Consider the following 13734-nt stretch of genomic DNA (forward strand, 5'->3'; position numbering starts at 1 on the left):
TGATGTTGATAAGCAGTTCTGTCACAACGGCTGCAAACTGAACCTGAAACTTGCACATTGTCCTTTAATCAACCACATAAGACCTTACCTGGTACTGTATGTTCATAACAACCAAGTGGAGAGTTATAAAATCCAAGCAGTCTGAGTATTGGGGCATCAAAATCACACAACAAATTGTTTGTGGACGTTACTGACTGGGACATTTTTTTGTTTTTTCATACAGAAAATGAAATAACAACAACTTTAGCATGAATCTAGGACTCACTACAAAGTATAAAGTGTGGCAAAAGTCAAGAACCCTGTGTGTCCTGACGTCTCTCTCGGTAATATTCCACACTTGGCTGTAAAACCCGAAGAGAATTTTCTTTTTTGAAAATCACTACCTGATTCAGATTTCTGCATTTTGTTCAAGGTGCCATCATTTTTTGTGTCTCCTTCACTTTCATCAAGTTTTCTCTTCTTCTCTGTATCTCTGCTTGGCTCTGTGACATCACTTGAGTCCTCCGTCAGGTCAGTAACCTCAGTGGGAGTTGTCTCAGGTCCCATGTCTGCCAAGGGTAATTGTATGGTTTTCACATCATAATTGCGTACAATGCTTTCTAATGTAGTGATTTCAACAAAGCCAGCATTTCGTAGCTGTTCACATGTTCTCTGTACTTGTTCAATGCATGGTGAGAAAGAACAGATTCTACCTCCTACAGAGAAAAAAGAGAAAAAAGGACTTTGTAAATTACATTATAATTAATTTCAAACTTTGCAACCGAAGGGAAGTTTTGTTCATAAATGTTTCATTTCCACAAATAGCATCATACAATGACATTAATATCCAATTTAACTTTCAGAGTGACCTCACTCCCAAGGAAAAACCTTAACCTGTTCACCCCAATTCCCTGTCAACAGGTCCACTACCACCATTGATAACAATGGGATCGGGCCAAACCACGGTGGTGAAAGGGTTAAAACCCTGAGTCTACAAGGCTAAGGCAATAAAAGTGGTACTTGGCCAAAACCTAAACATAATTTTCACCTTGCTTGGTATGGTGTGCTGTGTCTAGTCAGTAGGTATTTATGTTTTCCAGTACCTTCAAATAGTCAAGTCTTTGTTCAAATCCTACATGTAAGACATGCTACGCCTTACAATACTTATTATCACCTGACTTGATGGTGAAATATGAATTTGGCAGGATAAGGATGAATCATGGCCTGGGTTTTACCACTTTGTATCTGCTTTTATTGCATAAACTATAACAGAACATATAAGCTAGGTGATGACCTTAATTTGCAACTGCTGATTGAACTTTGTGAATGAGCAACGTATCAGGATTGCTGATTGCTTTATCTGATATTGTGATATCACTACTTGTCAAAATTAAAAGTTAAGATGTTGATATCAATCTATTATCAGGACACAATTGGCGTTTTGGGCATTTTGATGTCAGGAGAATTGAACTACTGGTTTAGGATGATGTTAACAAGGTGCAAGTTTAGTCAGGTATAACTTCGGAGTGTTGTACGGCAACCTTTTCATTTTGCTGCAGCAACTGTTTGCCCACCTAGTATACATTTCTAGTTGTAAGCAAAATGTTGTCATTGCTCTCTTTACATGTTATGTCTGAACATACATGTAAGGCTGAAGGCAGAGGATATTTGCTAGTCTTTCAGTTCACAACAAGATACAGTCATACTGAACTCTGATTTCTAAACTAACTGATGTAAGATGGAGTCAGTTAACAAAACTTTGTTTGTAAAACACAGAAGTTTTGTATATGATTTATTATAATGTACAAACGTGATTTTGGCATGTACACTTTAAATTGGCCAGTCTTCCGTCAAATTGAAACACACTGAGTATGCCATCTACAGTGACATACACGTATACAAGTTAGTGCTAGACTTTACAACATGCACACTTCCCATTGGCCATTCTCCTTGAAATGGACACATTAAATCATACATTGCATGGTATATGAAAGGACACATTATATGTGTACAGTACTGCTATTCATGGGTTACTGTGTAAATATTACACATATTATAAATATTCATTTCAGAAAGTATAATCAGACACTAAAACACTCTACCCAACAGTATGCAGTCTGCTGTGCCAGACACTAATAGCTCCTCTCTTTAGGCAAACAATGCAATTTTTTTAATATGTGATTGTGTATAAGGTCATGTTTACACACCATGATATTTTGCTTGTAGACTCTCTAAACATAGCCACCTAATAATTACATCACAGCCAAACATGCTGTCACCTAAAGCATGACGCTCATATATTATTCACATGACGCGTGATGTGGACATCTGGAAGCCCCTATATAGTGCCAGTACTATACAGGGTATGATATGGTTGCCATAGAGATCAGACATGTATGCAGTCATGAATTCACATGTGCCTTTTTCCCAAACTGCATGATGATAAAAGTCCCATATGCTTTTGTAAGATACATACTAATTACATCGCAAAATGGAAAATCAAGTTATATTCTTTGCATCTTTTCACAAAATTCCAATAAATTTCAATATAAATGGATGCAGTGATATTTTCTGTTAATCAGAAATGATTATCAGAGAGTTTCAAAGAGCAAATGTCAGCCTTTTACAATCTAGTTAGCTAAGCTATTGTAAGGAAAATGGGGCTTCCAATGTTGTAGTTCTAAAACATTTGAATAAATATACATGCATATTGACATTCTGTTGGGAACTTGAGAGATGCATTGTTATGGCTTCTTTCCAAGAAATAAAAAAAAATTAAAATTACAGTTTCTTTGAAACCGCTGTCAAAAAATAAGCTCTGGGGAAGCTTCAAAGGATTCATGTTTACATGTTTCTTTCTATCCACTACACAATTTTGCTGTCTCTTTAAGAATACTGGATGCATAATTTTGTAAAACAGTAGTAAATTACACCAATGTTTTTTGTCCTGAATTATTTATTTTATATTTTATTATTAATACGACACCTACTTATTCTAATATCCGTGTATTGGTTGAGACACAGCAAGTGGATTTGTGTAAAATGTGACATACTTTGAAGGTTATTGCCATGTTGCTGGGAGGTATATTGCCCTGTTACATGTAGTACTATTACTAGATGGGGCATTTTACATAGTTTGCATTATATCTACATGTATGCATGATGGACTGTTATTCACATACACAAAATCCATGTCTTTAGAAATGTTTGAGAGCCAGATATAAATACAGTTCTTTCGAGATGACACCCTTGCGGCGAGACATTGTGTACATGCTACGCCGATGGGTACATGCAGGGAGAAACATATCATACACACTGGAGTTAGAGAAGCATTTCTATACAGCATACAGCAATTTTTTAGTCAGCAATCTACTGTATGTGACAAAATTTTAGTTTATTTGATCACAAAAGTGTTTGAATAATGAGTCACGGTGTTGAACGCTATTACAGTTAACAGAATAACTAGAGTATTAAAGTAAACGTGATTGACAAGCCATCAATTTCTACATGTAATCAACTATCAAAACTGAAAATACAGCTAGTCATTCTACTCCTATCATTTGTGCTATGTTTAACCCTTAGCTGTACCTTATTGATGTACTCTCTATTATATTCATTTTGCTTGTTATGCACATACCCTTCTGTTCTGTAAATCCCATTGAAATACATGAAGCCAACGGTCAATGTGTCTACACAGACTGCATGTAATGGTATGTACAGCGTTATTGTTGAAAGCTGAATTCTCGTCTGGACTAGAATTTGTTTGCCAACAATAACATGCCAATGTCATGTGTTTACATGACCAAATTTTTGTTACATTCAGGGGAGGGAAGAAAAAAACATGAGTAATAATGAAAATATTTATAAGCAATAATCTACACCTTCCTGGTCCATAACAGATGAAAGCAAATTTTGCACAACATGATGTAAGAGGTGAAGCTGAATACATTGTGGACTGCAAAGTTTGCTTGTGTCCATTATGGGCTGAGAAGGGGTACACTACTGCTATTACTTTATAGGTTTGGCATTGCCAGTGAATTTGTAGATGTAAAAAACATTTGGGCCACAATGCTAGTTAATTGGATACATTATCAGTAATAGTCTGAGGGTATGACGTCACAATATTCACTGGTATTGACAAAGCTATAATCAAACATTACAGTATTGTCCCTTTAAAAGATAACACATCAGCCAGCCCACCATGACACAAAATTTAATTAGTTGATCAAAAAAAAAAAGCTTTTGAACAACTGTGATCAGTCCCAGTTCAAAAGATACCAACGTCATTGAAAGCTACCAACACCTGTGTTATTTAGTAACAACAAACACTAAAACATCCTGAAGTTGGAAAATCTAACTGCTATGATGTTTTCAAAATGATCAACTCCAGACAGCCATCATTTATTTACATGCTAATATGATAGATTGCATTGCATGAGAAAGCATGGAATCTATAATTTGGCATCTTGCAAGCAAAGGTGATGAAATTGTTATGAAAATTTTACTTTACTAAAATGTATCTTACCTGGAACCTTGAGAGCTTGTTTTGCAGCATCTATGACATCATAGGGAGAAGGTAAATCAAGGAATACTGCATCAGCTATGTGATCTAATCCAAAGCCATCCTGAAAATAGATACAAAATGTATATTTAATGATAAACTGAATGGGGAAGTTATTACAAAGCATTTTGTTGCATCTCTTTTAATGAGATCAGAAAGGAAAGAAAACATTAAAGGACACTTTTGCAGAAACAATACATCTGCATTTTTTTGTTTGTAATAGACAAAATAGCTGACTTTGTGAATGTGCACGCGTAATTTGCAGCACTGTGATATTTCACAGTGTTTGCGGAAACATATTAAGCCTAAAAATTTATTGTTTTCTGTCATTGTGCGCTTCATGTGAAAAAAAACATGCGCTTTACAACTTTTTTTAGGGCTTGCAATCTCAGGATATATTATCTGCACTTAAATGTACATTGAATTGTGATTGTGACAATGGAACTAGCAGAAACACATCTACCTGTGAATTAATGGTATGGATCAGTTGATATGTTCAATCAATGTTCCTCAGGTTTGTTTTTTTCAGTGGCAGCCTTTTTACTTTATGGCAGTCATGTTTGAATTCCCCAAAAAGGGATTGACCATTTTTATTTCAAAAGAAAGAGACAAAAAGAAATTCGTATTAAGGCATCTTTTTTGAATCCTGTATGAGAAACATTTCTTTGGGGCCTTTTTAGCAATCAACAAAGTTACATACATTATGTCATTACCACAGCAATGATATACATTTCTATCAACACAAGAGCATGCACACTGTTCATGTAAATATTATTCTCTGCTCAAAATGGGAATACTCTTATAAGGAAAATGAGAAAAATTTGTACTGCAACCAACAGAGACTAACATACCAATACAGTACCGTACATACATTTATTTTTATTTATTTGTAAAAAGTTGGTATGTATACTTTTCCTACCTTGCTTACATCTCTGCACGTCACTGTCACCAAATCACTCAGTCCATGATCTTTGAATTCTTGTCGCACGGTCTCAACTCTCTGATTGTGGTAATCAAACGTGTAGAGATGACCAGTGGGGGCTATGGTACGGATAATAGCATGGGACACAGAACCGCTGCCAGTACCTGTTGATATGTAGATAGAAAATAAGACATGGCAAATGTTACAAAAGAAATCCTGTCACTGGGTGAGCAAATTGATGCAGTATCAATATCATCAATCCACTGGTTCATAGCCTTTTGGGTTTACTTACACTCTTTTTATCAAAGAATTACAACAATAGTTTGTGTATCAAGGTAGAATGTGCTTAGTGGACAGATAATTCTGATTTTACCATTTTTTCAAAATAAGACTTCAGACTTGACTGCAGATGTGATGATACAGGCAATTTATTTAGTATTTTGCAATCTCTGAGGTCTACAATCATCCTTGAGAAGGAAACACTGGTACTGTAGCCAGTTGAAGACTTCACCTACACTATCAAGCAGCGCTCAAACTCTTACACATATTGTACATGCACTGTATCAACCAAAATCAATGAACACATTTTGATGGTTGACAAACACCATTCTCAGGAGCCAGAACTTTATCTCTGCTCCAATATGCGATGCAAAGTCACCCTTCTAGAGTCTGGTGCCCAATATTTTAAATGAAACATTTGATGAAATGTGATTACAGTACTTCACTGTCAAATGGGCAAACAAAATATCCACTGGAATGCACAAGGTTTGTAAGACGGAAAGACCGGTCAATTGAACCATGTGTATCTGGACAATCATCAGAATAAAGCTGACATCCTCTGTATGGTGGGATACAAGGATGACTGAGAAAGTTCACACTGAGAATAAAGAACAAGATGATTCTCATGTTGACCTAAAGAAAGGTCAACATTGTGACTGTCATTTAAATAATAACACATGAGAGCGTGCGGCTCGGGCATCATCAATATTTCGATCATGACCACCATCCCTTGGGCAGGCAAAAAATCGTGATATTGCCCTAGCTCTCATGTGTTATTATTTTTATTACACCGAACAAGCAAACATGCAAAGAAAAAAAAACACAAGACTTCTTCGAGTACAGTTCGCCTTCTGAGTCCGGACCTCAGCGTAAAATGTTGTCACTGCCTAGTCTAGGGTTGCCGCTAAAGTTTGCCGATCTCCTCGGTGGCGTATATCCAAATTTGTTGCTTGCATAGTCGCTGAACACAGAAATTGCATTCATTGTTGCCATTTTCGTTCGTTTGCTGTTTACTTGCATCAAAATATCGTCTAACTGTGCCGGTGACAGCTCTGCATGACGTTTCGCAGCCATAAGTTGCCGACTGCAAAGTACAACAAGCGAACGACAATTTGTTTTGCGCAGAAAGGATGCGCAGTAAGTAAAATGACGTCATCCATGTAATATCAAATGCAGAGGGCATCATCAAGTTCGCAGAGGGCATCATCACATTCGCAGAGGGCATCATCACGTTCTTTTACATGTCACGTGAGTCGTGTTTATGTGCACGCTGAATGAGTGAGGTGTAATAAGACCTTATATAACATCTTTTCAATTTGTTTTTTTGGCCTTATATAACATCTTTTCAATTGGATCAACTTATTACCCAACCAACTGTAACTGATCATTCAGCTTCATTGTTAGATCACATTTAAGTTAGCAATGCCAAGTATGTCTATTGTGTCAACATTCCTTCATTAGGAATCCGTGACATTTTCCAACCACACTTGTCAGCAAAATGAATGTATTCAGAAAAGATACATGTACTTCAATCAAAATTAAATATCGGTACTACAAAAACTTTGCCAACACAAATTTTCCTAAGGAATTTGATGAGCTCCCATTGTCAGCTTTGGACGCATTTGATGACCAAGATGTCTGTATGGAAAGTTGGTACAAAATGTACATTGGTATGTTAGATATGCTACCTAGCATGGAAAAACGACTGTTAAAAAACAAATGCATCAAGAATGGTTATATGGTGATATTCTAAATGCTTTTCACACTACAGATAGATTGAAGGCATTCAAACATGATACTGAAGATAAACTTTGGAGACATAAGTCAATAAATTGGATAAAAAGGCTAAAACTGAGTATTATAGATTACTCATAGAGGAAAATAATACAAATACTTCATTGAAAGTACGAGAGATCTAATATTACAGATCCAAGGGAAATTGCAGTCTTTCAACAAATTTTTCACGAATATAGCAAATTACTTCGCCATAGATTTTTCTGTCACAAATTTTGCAAACTCAGAAATTATATTCATGACAATTCAAATCAAGAAGTGTATTTGGAAATCTCATCAGTAAGTGAAGAATTTGTATTCAAAGAACTGTAAACACATCAACAGCTATTAAAAATGAACTTGGTCAAGGAAGTCCAAAGATTCTAAAATTATCAGCGACTAAAGAGCTGCCAGGTCATTGTGTTACATCTAAAATTTAAGTTTCAAAACAGATGTGTTTCCAGATAGGTGTAAAAGAACAAAAGCTATTCATTTATACAAGTCTGGATCCTTAGAAGAACATGGAAATTTCAGGCCAGTTTCAGTACTTTTGGTCATTTCAAAGATCTTTGAGAAACATGTTCATAATCCTTTGTACAGGCTCTTGAAACCCCTGATAAATGACTCACAGTCAGGTTTTCTTAAAGGTTGTTCATGTGAGTCAAAGACATTATTATGTAAAATGATCCACAGTTTGTCAAATTCTATGGATGATGGTAATCTAATCAGTGTAACTTTTACAGATTTATATCAGACTTATGATCTGGTAAACTATGACTTACTTCTTTAAAAACTTGAAATATACAATTACAATATCACCTCTTTAAACTGGTTTAATTCATATCTTTCAAATAGGAAACGAGTTGTCCACTTTCAAGATGAAATTTTTGACGCCCTGCCAGTATGTAAAGGGATTTCCCAGCATATCATCCTTTGGCCTATTTTTTTTTTCATATTATTCCTTAATAATCCACTGATGGTTGTTACATTGTAGTAATTCTATTGAAATGTATGCCGATAACTCTACAATTATGGAAAAAGGGAAAGCTATGACTGAAATTGAAAAAAAACGTAATGATGACCTTGAATCAGTTAGAAATCGGTGCATGCAAAATAAAAAAGTTATAAATACAAGTAAATCAAAGACCGTGCTTTATAACCACATGCCAGAGATTGTCAAGTTACCAAGAAACACTCCATTGTAAAATTGGTCAAGATATTTTCTGTAAAAGAAGAAAGACTTTTTAGAGTTGTGTTGATCAACACTTAAGGTGGAGCTGCATGTTGCCAACACAGTTTTTTTCAAAGCAATATTTTTCATCAAAGATGACAAGGAAACCCCCTCGTACTATATATTTTCAAACAGCAGAGACTCTAAAGTTTAGTATGGTAGCAGTAGTTTAGTCTGTTATAGCATCTTCAGTCCAAAAAAATCAAGTTTACAGTATTTATGTTTTCAACAGCCTTCAAATGTTCAATATTATGTTAAAATACACCATATGGAATATGTTGTGTTTCATAATAATTTTAACCATCTTGACCTGGTGGTAAAATATGGACTTGGCAGGAAAAGGGTAAAGAATATAATGTGAAGATTTCAGAAAATTTGACCCAGCCAGAGTGGAGTTACATTATTTGGAAATTTTGAAATTGGGAGGAAAAAGAAACCAGGAAATCGGGTGATTTGCATACATTTACATAAATCAACACTTCTGTATCACGCAACTTACAACTGCTTGACAAGCTTAAAGGTGAAACCAACCAATATTTTAATCTTTGGTTAACAAATTAAATTAAAATTGAATGAATATTTGCGAAAAAATGATTTTTGAGCAAAATACAGTGTTGGGTGCAGCGCCCCCTTAAACTTGAAGTCAAATACTGATTAAGTTTAATTAATAAAAAGGTCAATTCACGTATTGCTTGCTCAGACGTATAAAATGTTGTTTACCAGCAAGCACTAGACCTACATATTATAATGCCTGTACATACTTCCTCATTTGGACTATTGTTGTAGTGCATGGGGAACAAGTGCAAATTTAATTTTATTCAAATTACAGAAACGCACCGTGCATGCTATGATGGATGCTGATTACAACTATCCTACTACGGAGCTTTTTAAATCTTTGTATATTATGTCTTGACCTAATAGAATTGCATACAGAAATATGTGTTTAGAGTTTATTAATAAATCTTAGAAATGTAAGGTACCATCCATCATATGTGATGGAAATGTTTGAATTTGTCCGTCAGTGTCAAGGTCATGTGGCTAGAGCTGGAAAATGTCGGATGTCTACAGAGCCGAAGTTAATGTTTTAGAAAACTCATAGTGAACACAAGCTGGTGCCATTGAGAGTACGCTGTCAACAGAAGTAAATTACACAAAACATGTTTGGCAAGAATTTTCATAATGTCTTTTTGTTGTAATTTACGAATAGAATTTGTCCTTTGAACCTGTTTTTTATGTTGTTTGGATTTTGGATTTGTTATCCTGAGGGCCCTGGGGGAGTTAAACCCTTTTTTTCAGTTTACAAGGCTACACATACTTGTTAAGCAAGGCTCAAGACAATAAAATAGATACATGTAAATAAACACTTAATCTACAACAAAAAAAGGATGGTTATCAAATTCAATAATTACAATTTTCCCTGTGAGCTTGTTACTGCCAACTGTTCTATGAGTGTGTCTGAGTATATGGTGAGTATTGTTTGGAAATGTCATCAGTATTGCTTTACATCAGATTGTTGTGCAAAATAATGTGCTTGGCATAAAAATTAACATGGTATGTACATTTCAATGCCGTGTACATTTCAATACCAAGTACATTTCCATGCCATGTATATTTGCTTTGCCATGTTCCGGTAGTTCAAAATGTTGATCTGGAATGCATTTTTATCTCACCATCTTTCTCAACTAACGACTGCCATTCATAACATATGCAGTGATACAGAACATGATAATACTAATGAGTTTGCACTGTTCTAACCTTGAATGTACATTTATGAAGTGAGTTTTCTAATATAGCCATTGAATTGAGACTATAAGACTGCCAGCAGCTACCACCGCTGATCTTGCAGCCAAGCAGTTATTCAAGGGCAGCACACCTGGAGAAAACTGGGCTACATCCTCTATTTAGCTGTGAATACACAGAGTTTTGATGATGGCCATTGTTTGGGATAAGGTTGTTCAACAGTCACATCCACGGCATTGGTGCTGGTAAACAACACCCCACCCCCGTAAATCAGCAGTCCATGATGATGTCAAAATTTTGTCACTGATTCAACCTCAAAAATATAACACATACGAAAAATTCTGTAGATTGACTCACACGGGCTTGACACTTTATCATTTATTAGCTGCTTCTGCTGACCAATTCCATTTATTTTATCATGATGAAAACCTTCAATTTCTATGTGCTGTGAATGTGCAGCATAGTATGTAGTAGTTATTGTTTGAACTGGCGTCACCTCTGGTCATGTCTGCTTTTTATCCCCAGCGCAGTGTTGAAATGTATCGATTTGTTTAGAAATGCAAAAGAAGTTGTAAAGAGAAATAGTGTCAATGACACTGATCTCCAATTTGATCACAATCAATCGATACAGATGTGACCTGTATCTATATCAAGTACTAGTGATTTCAGTCTCATTTGAATTCATTTCTAGCCTGATACTGGTCAACCTTTAACAGGCATTTACAACAATTCACTAGTATTAGATATCAACACAACTAGTATGCTGACTAAGGTAGGCAAGATGCTCACCATAAAACAAATATGTAATATCTACGTAAGGTATGTACAAACAATATATCAAGATCAGATGAACAGTCGTCCCTAAAGGGACATAAGCTGTAACTTGTGGCAAGTTTTTCAGTATTCTGCTTCAGTATATCAACTACTGTGTCTGACCCTAATCCATGCTGAAATTTTGAGTATTCTTTTTGTCAACACAGCTTGTATGTGTGTAGTGATCATTGTTTATTGTTTACAAATGAATTCTAGTCTGGACTTGAATACAATTTTCACCAATAACAATAGAGATTATACTCATATAGGTTGTGTTGATATGCTAAATACTTGGCATTAAACTACAGTTTAGGTATTCAATGCAGAAAGTGTAGGGAAACCACAAAACAAAAGTTCTGAAAAAGTAGCCAAAGGATACAGCTTATGGAGCTTTAATTTGAATAAAATCCCACCTATGATGCGAGATGTACCTTTATACCCAATACTAAGGTTTCACAAGCAGTGGTGGTCAGACTGTAAACATACAGGAGACAGATCTACTAATGACCTACATGTATGCTAACACTTCCATGTGCTTTATAAAAATGCATCTGCAATACAGCAAAATGGAAGTGAAAGCTTTCTCCTCCTTACACTAGATACATGTTTTACCAACAACTACAAGAATCTATATGCTATGTTCTGTCATATTTGAGGACTTTCCTTAAAAATATACCAGTATGTTTGGCCTTTCCTATCTCTTCACCAAATTTCAAGTCTTGAATTGAAGTGCTTTTCTTAAATCTGTCTAGGGAATAATAACTGTGTGTGGTTTTGCTTCACTGTTAATGCCAATGAAAATCATGCAAACAAAGGTTAGGATCACTCGAGTCCTGTAGGCCACTGACTAGACATGGTATGTACATTTCTGTGGTCATTCATTTATCTATGTTTGCAAGATATTAGAAGAATAAAGGGGTGAAATTAGCACTTCTTTAAGTTGGAGCAGTAGACTTCTATCACTTTTCCATGGATTAAGCGACATTAACGACTATTTCACGCCTTTACCACATCTTGAAACCAAACAGACTTTATCATATAATGCTTCTTAAATCACCAAAAATATCACTAAAATGTGATAAAATATCAATTTTGCTTATTTTGGCATAAATTTCATAAGGCCATTCACAAGAAAACAACGTACCAAATTTTAAAGCTGTAAAGCACACAGTTCATGAATAAAGATTTTTAATAAAAAATGACACAAATATTCTCAAAATTACAATACTATTCATTGCATACTGATTTGAATGACATGCATACATGTATAGGTAAGGGAACATCTGTACGAACCTAGAAGCATAATTTAAGAGCAACCCAGCAAACAATTTAAGATAAAATATTTACGAAAATGGAATAAACTATTCAAAAGATACAAAATTTAAGACACTGCTATGACATGAAACAAATCTACATAGACTCTACTTAAGATCAGTATCACCACTATCTGAGCAATGCCTGAGTTCAAGAGTTTTTACCATTTTCATATTTTTAAAGCTAATTTGCACATTTTGGGACTTGCATTTTTATTTGAAGTCAAATCTACAACGCATGTAGCATCTTGAAACCAAATATTGATTTGATATACACAGCCACTATAAAGTTTTAGGTATGGTTGTTTCTCATAATACAGAAGGAACAAAATTATAAGCTACAAGCATGTGGTTTCTGAAAAGAAAAATTTGAAGACAAAAATATGACAAAAACATCCTCAAGAACACAATGATGCTAATTTTGTAAGTCTAAACAAAGGTGCTAGCCTGGTCTCTGACCGGGGAAGTTTACAGGCGAAACAATCAAATGATACTTGGAATTGTATTGAAGCACATGTATAATTATTAGTATTATTTACACAATAATAAAATAAACACTGTAAAAACCTAAAATCAAGGGTCACTATGAAAAGTTTCGTACCACAGGAAAAATACAAAACATTCACTTCGGTGTACCTAAAACAAAGGTATCACCATTATAAGAAAGTGCTGAAAGTGCCCAGCATGGTAGCACTTCGTTAACACTTGAAAGAAGCCCTGAGCAAATGTTCGTTGACAACTCAGACTGGCCAAGTCAAATGGTCATTATGCAGGGTTCGAAATACCCGTGGTCATGCGTCAAAAGACCACCAATTATCTCATTTGGACCACCAGATTCTATTTTGGGTGGTCAATCTTGACCACTAAGTTTTTGGAGGTCACACTAGTGCACTGCAGAGCTGTAAATCTTACCTCCCTCTCACAGTTTATTGCTAGGAGTAGGAGTATCCAGAAACAATACATTGTCCTCAGAGATAGATATTTTAGCAGTTTTGTAGTACACGTCTTATCTGTTCAATCGTAGTTCCTCCATTGTGGTTCACTGTCAGTCCTTCAACCCCACTCCATTCTACTCAACTGAGTGTTCCTTTGGGTAGACAATGTCTCTCTTTGTTTTACTGTT

General features: G+C 35.3%; 1 protein-coding gene across 1 annotated transcript in view; it reads right to left on the bottom strand.

The window, feature by feature from the left end:
• LOC139144262 (tRNA (adenine(58)-N(1))-methyltransferase catalytic subunit TRMT61A-like) overlaps positions 1-13734 on the bottom strand; it is a 17596-nt gene continuing 3862 nt past the window's right edge. The window contains exons 2-4 of the mRNA XM_070714930.1: positions 5460-5626; positions 4505-4604; positions 1-695 (exon numbers count right to left, since the gene is read on the bottom strand). Of these exons, the coding sequence (XP_070571031.1) occupies positions 265-695; positions 4505-4604; positions 5460-5626 (698 nt within the window). The 3' untranslated portion in view covers positions 1-264. The remainder of the gene's footprint in view (positions 696-4504; positions 4605-5459; positions 5627-13734) is intronic.

This window comes from Ptychodera flava, chromosome 11 (genome assembly GCF_041260155.1).
Source record: "Ptychodera flava strain L36383 chromosome 11, AS_Pfla_20210202, whole genome shotgun sequence".
In the NCBI taxonomy this organism is placed as follows: Eukaryota; Metazoa; Hemichordata; class Enteropneusta; family Ptychoderidae; genus Ptychodera; species Ptychodera flava.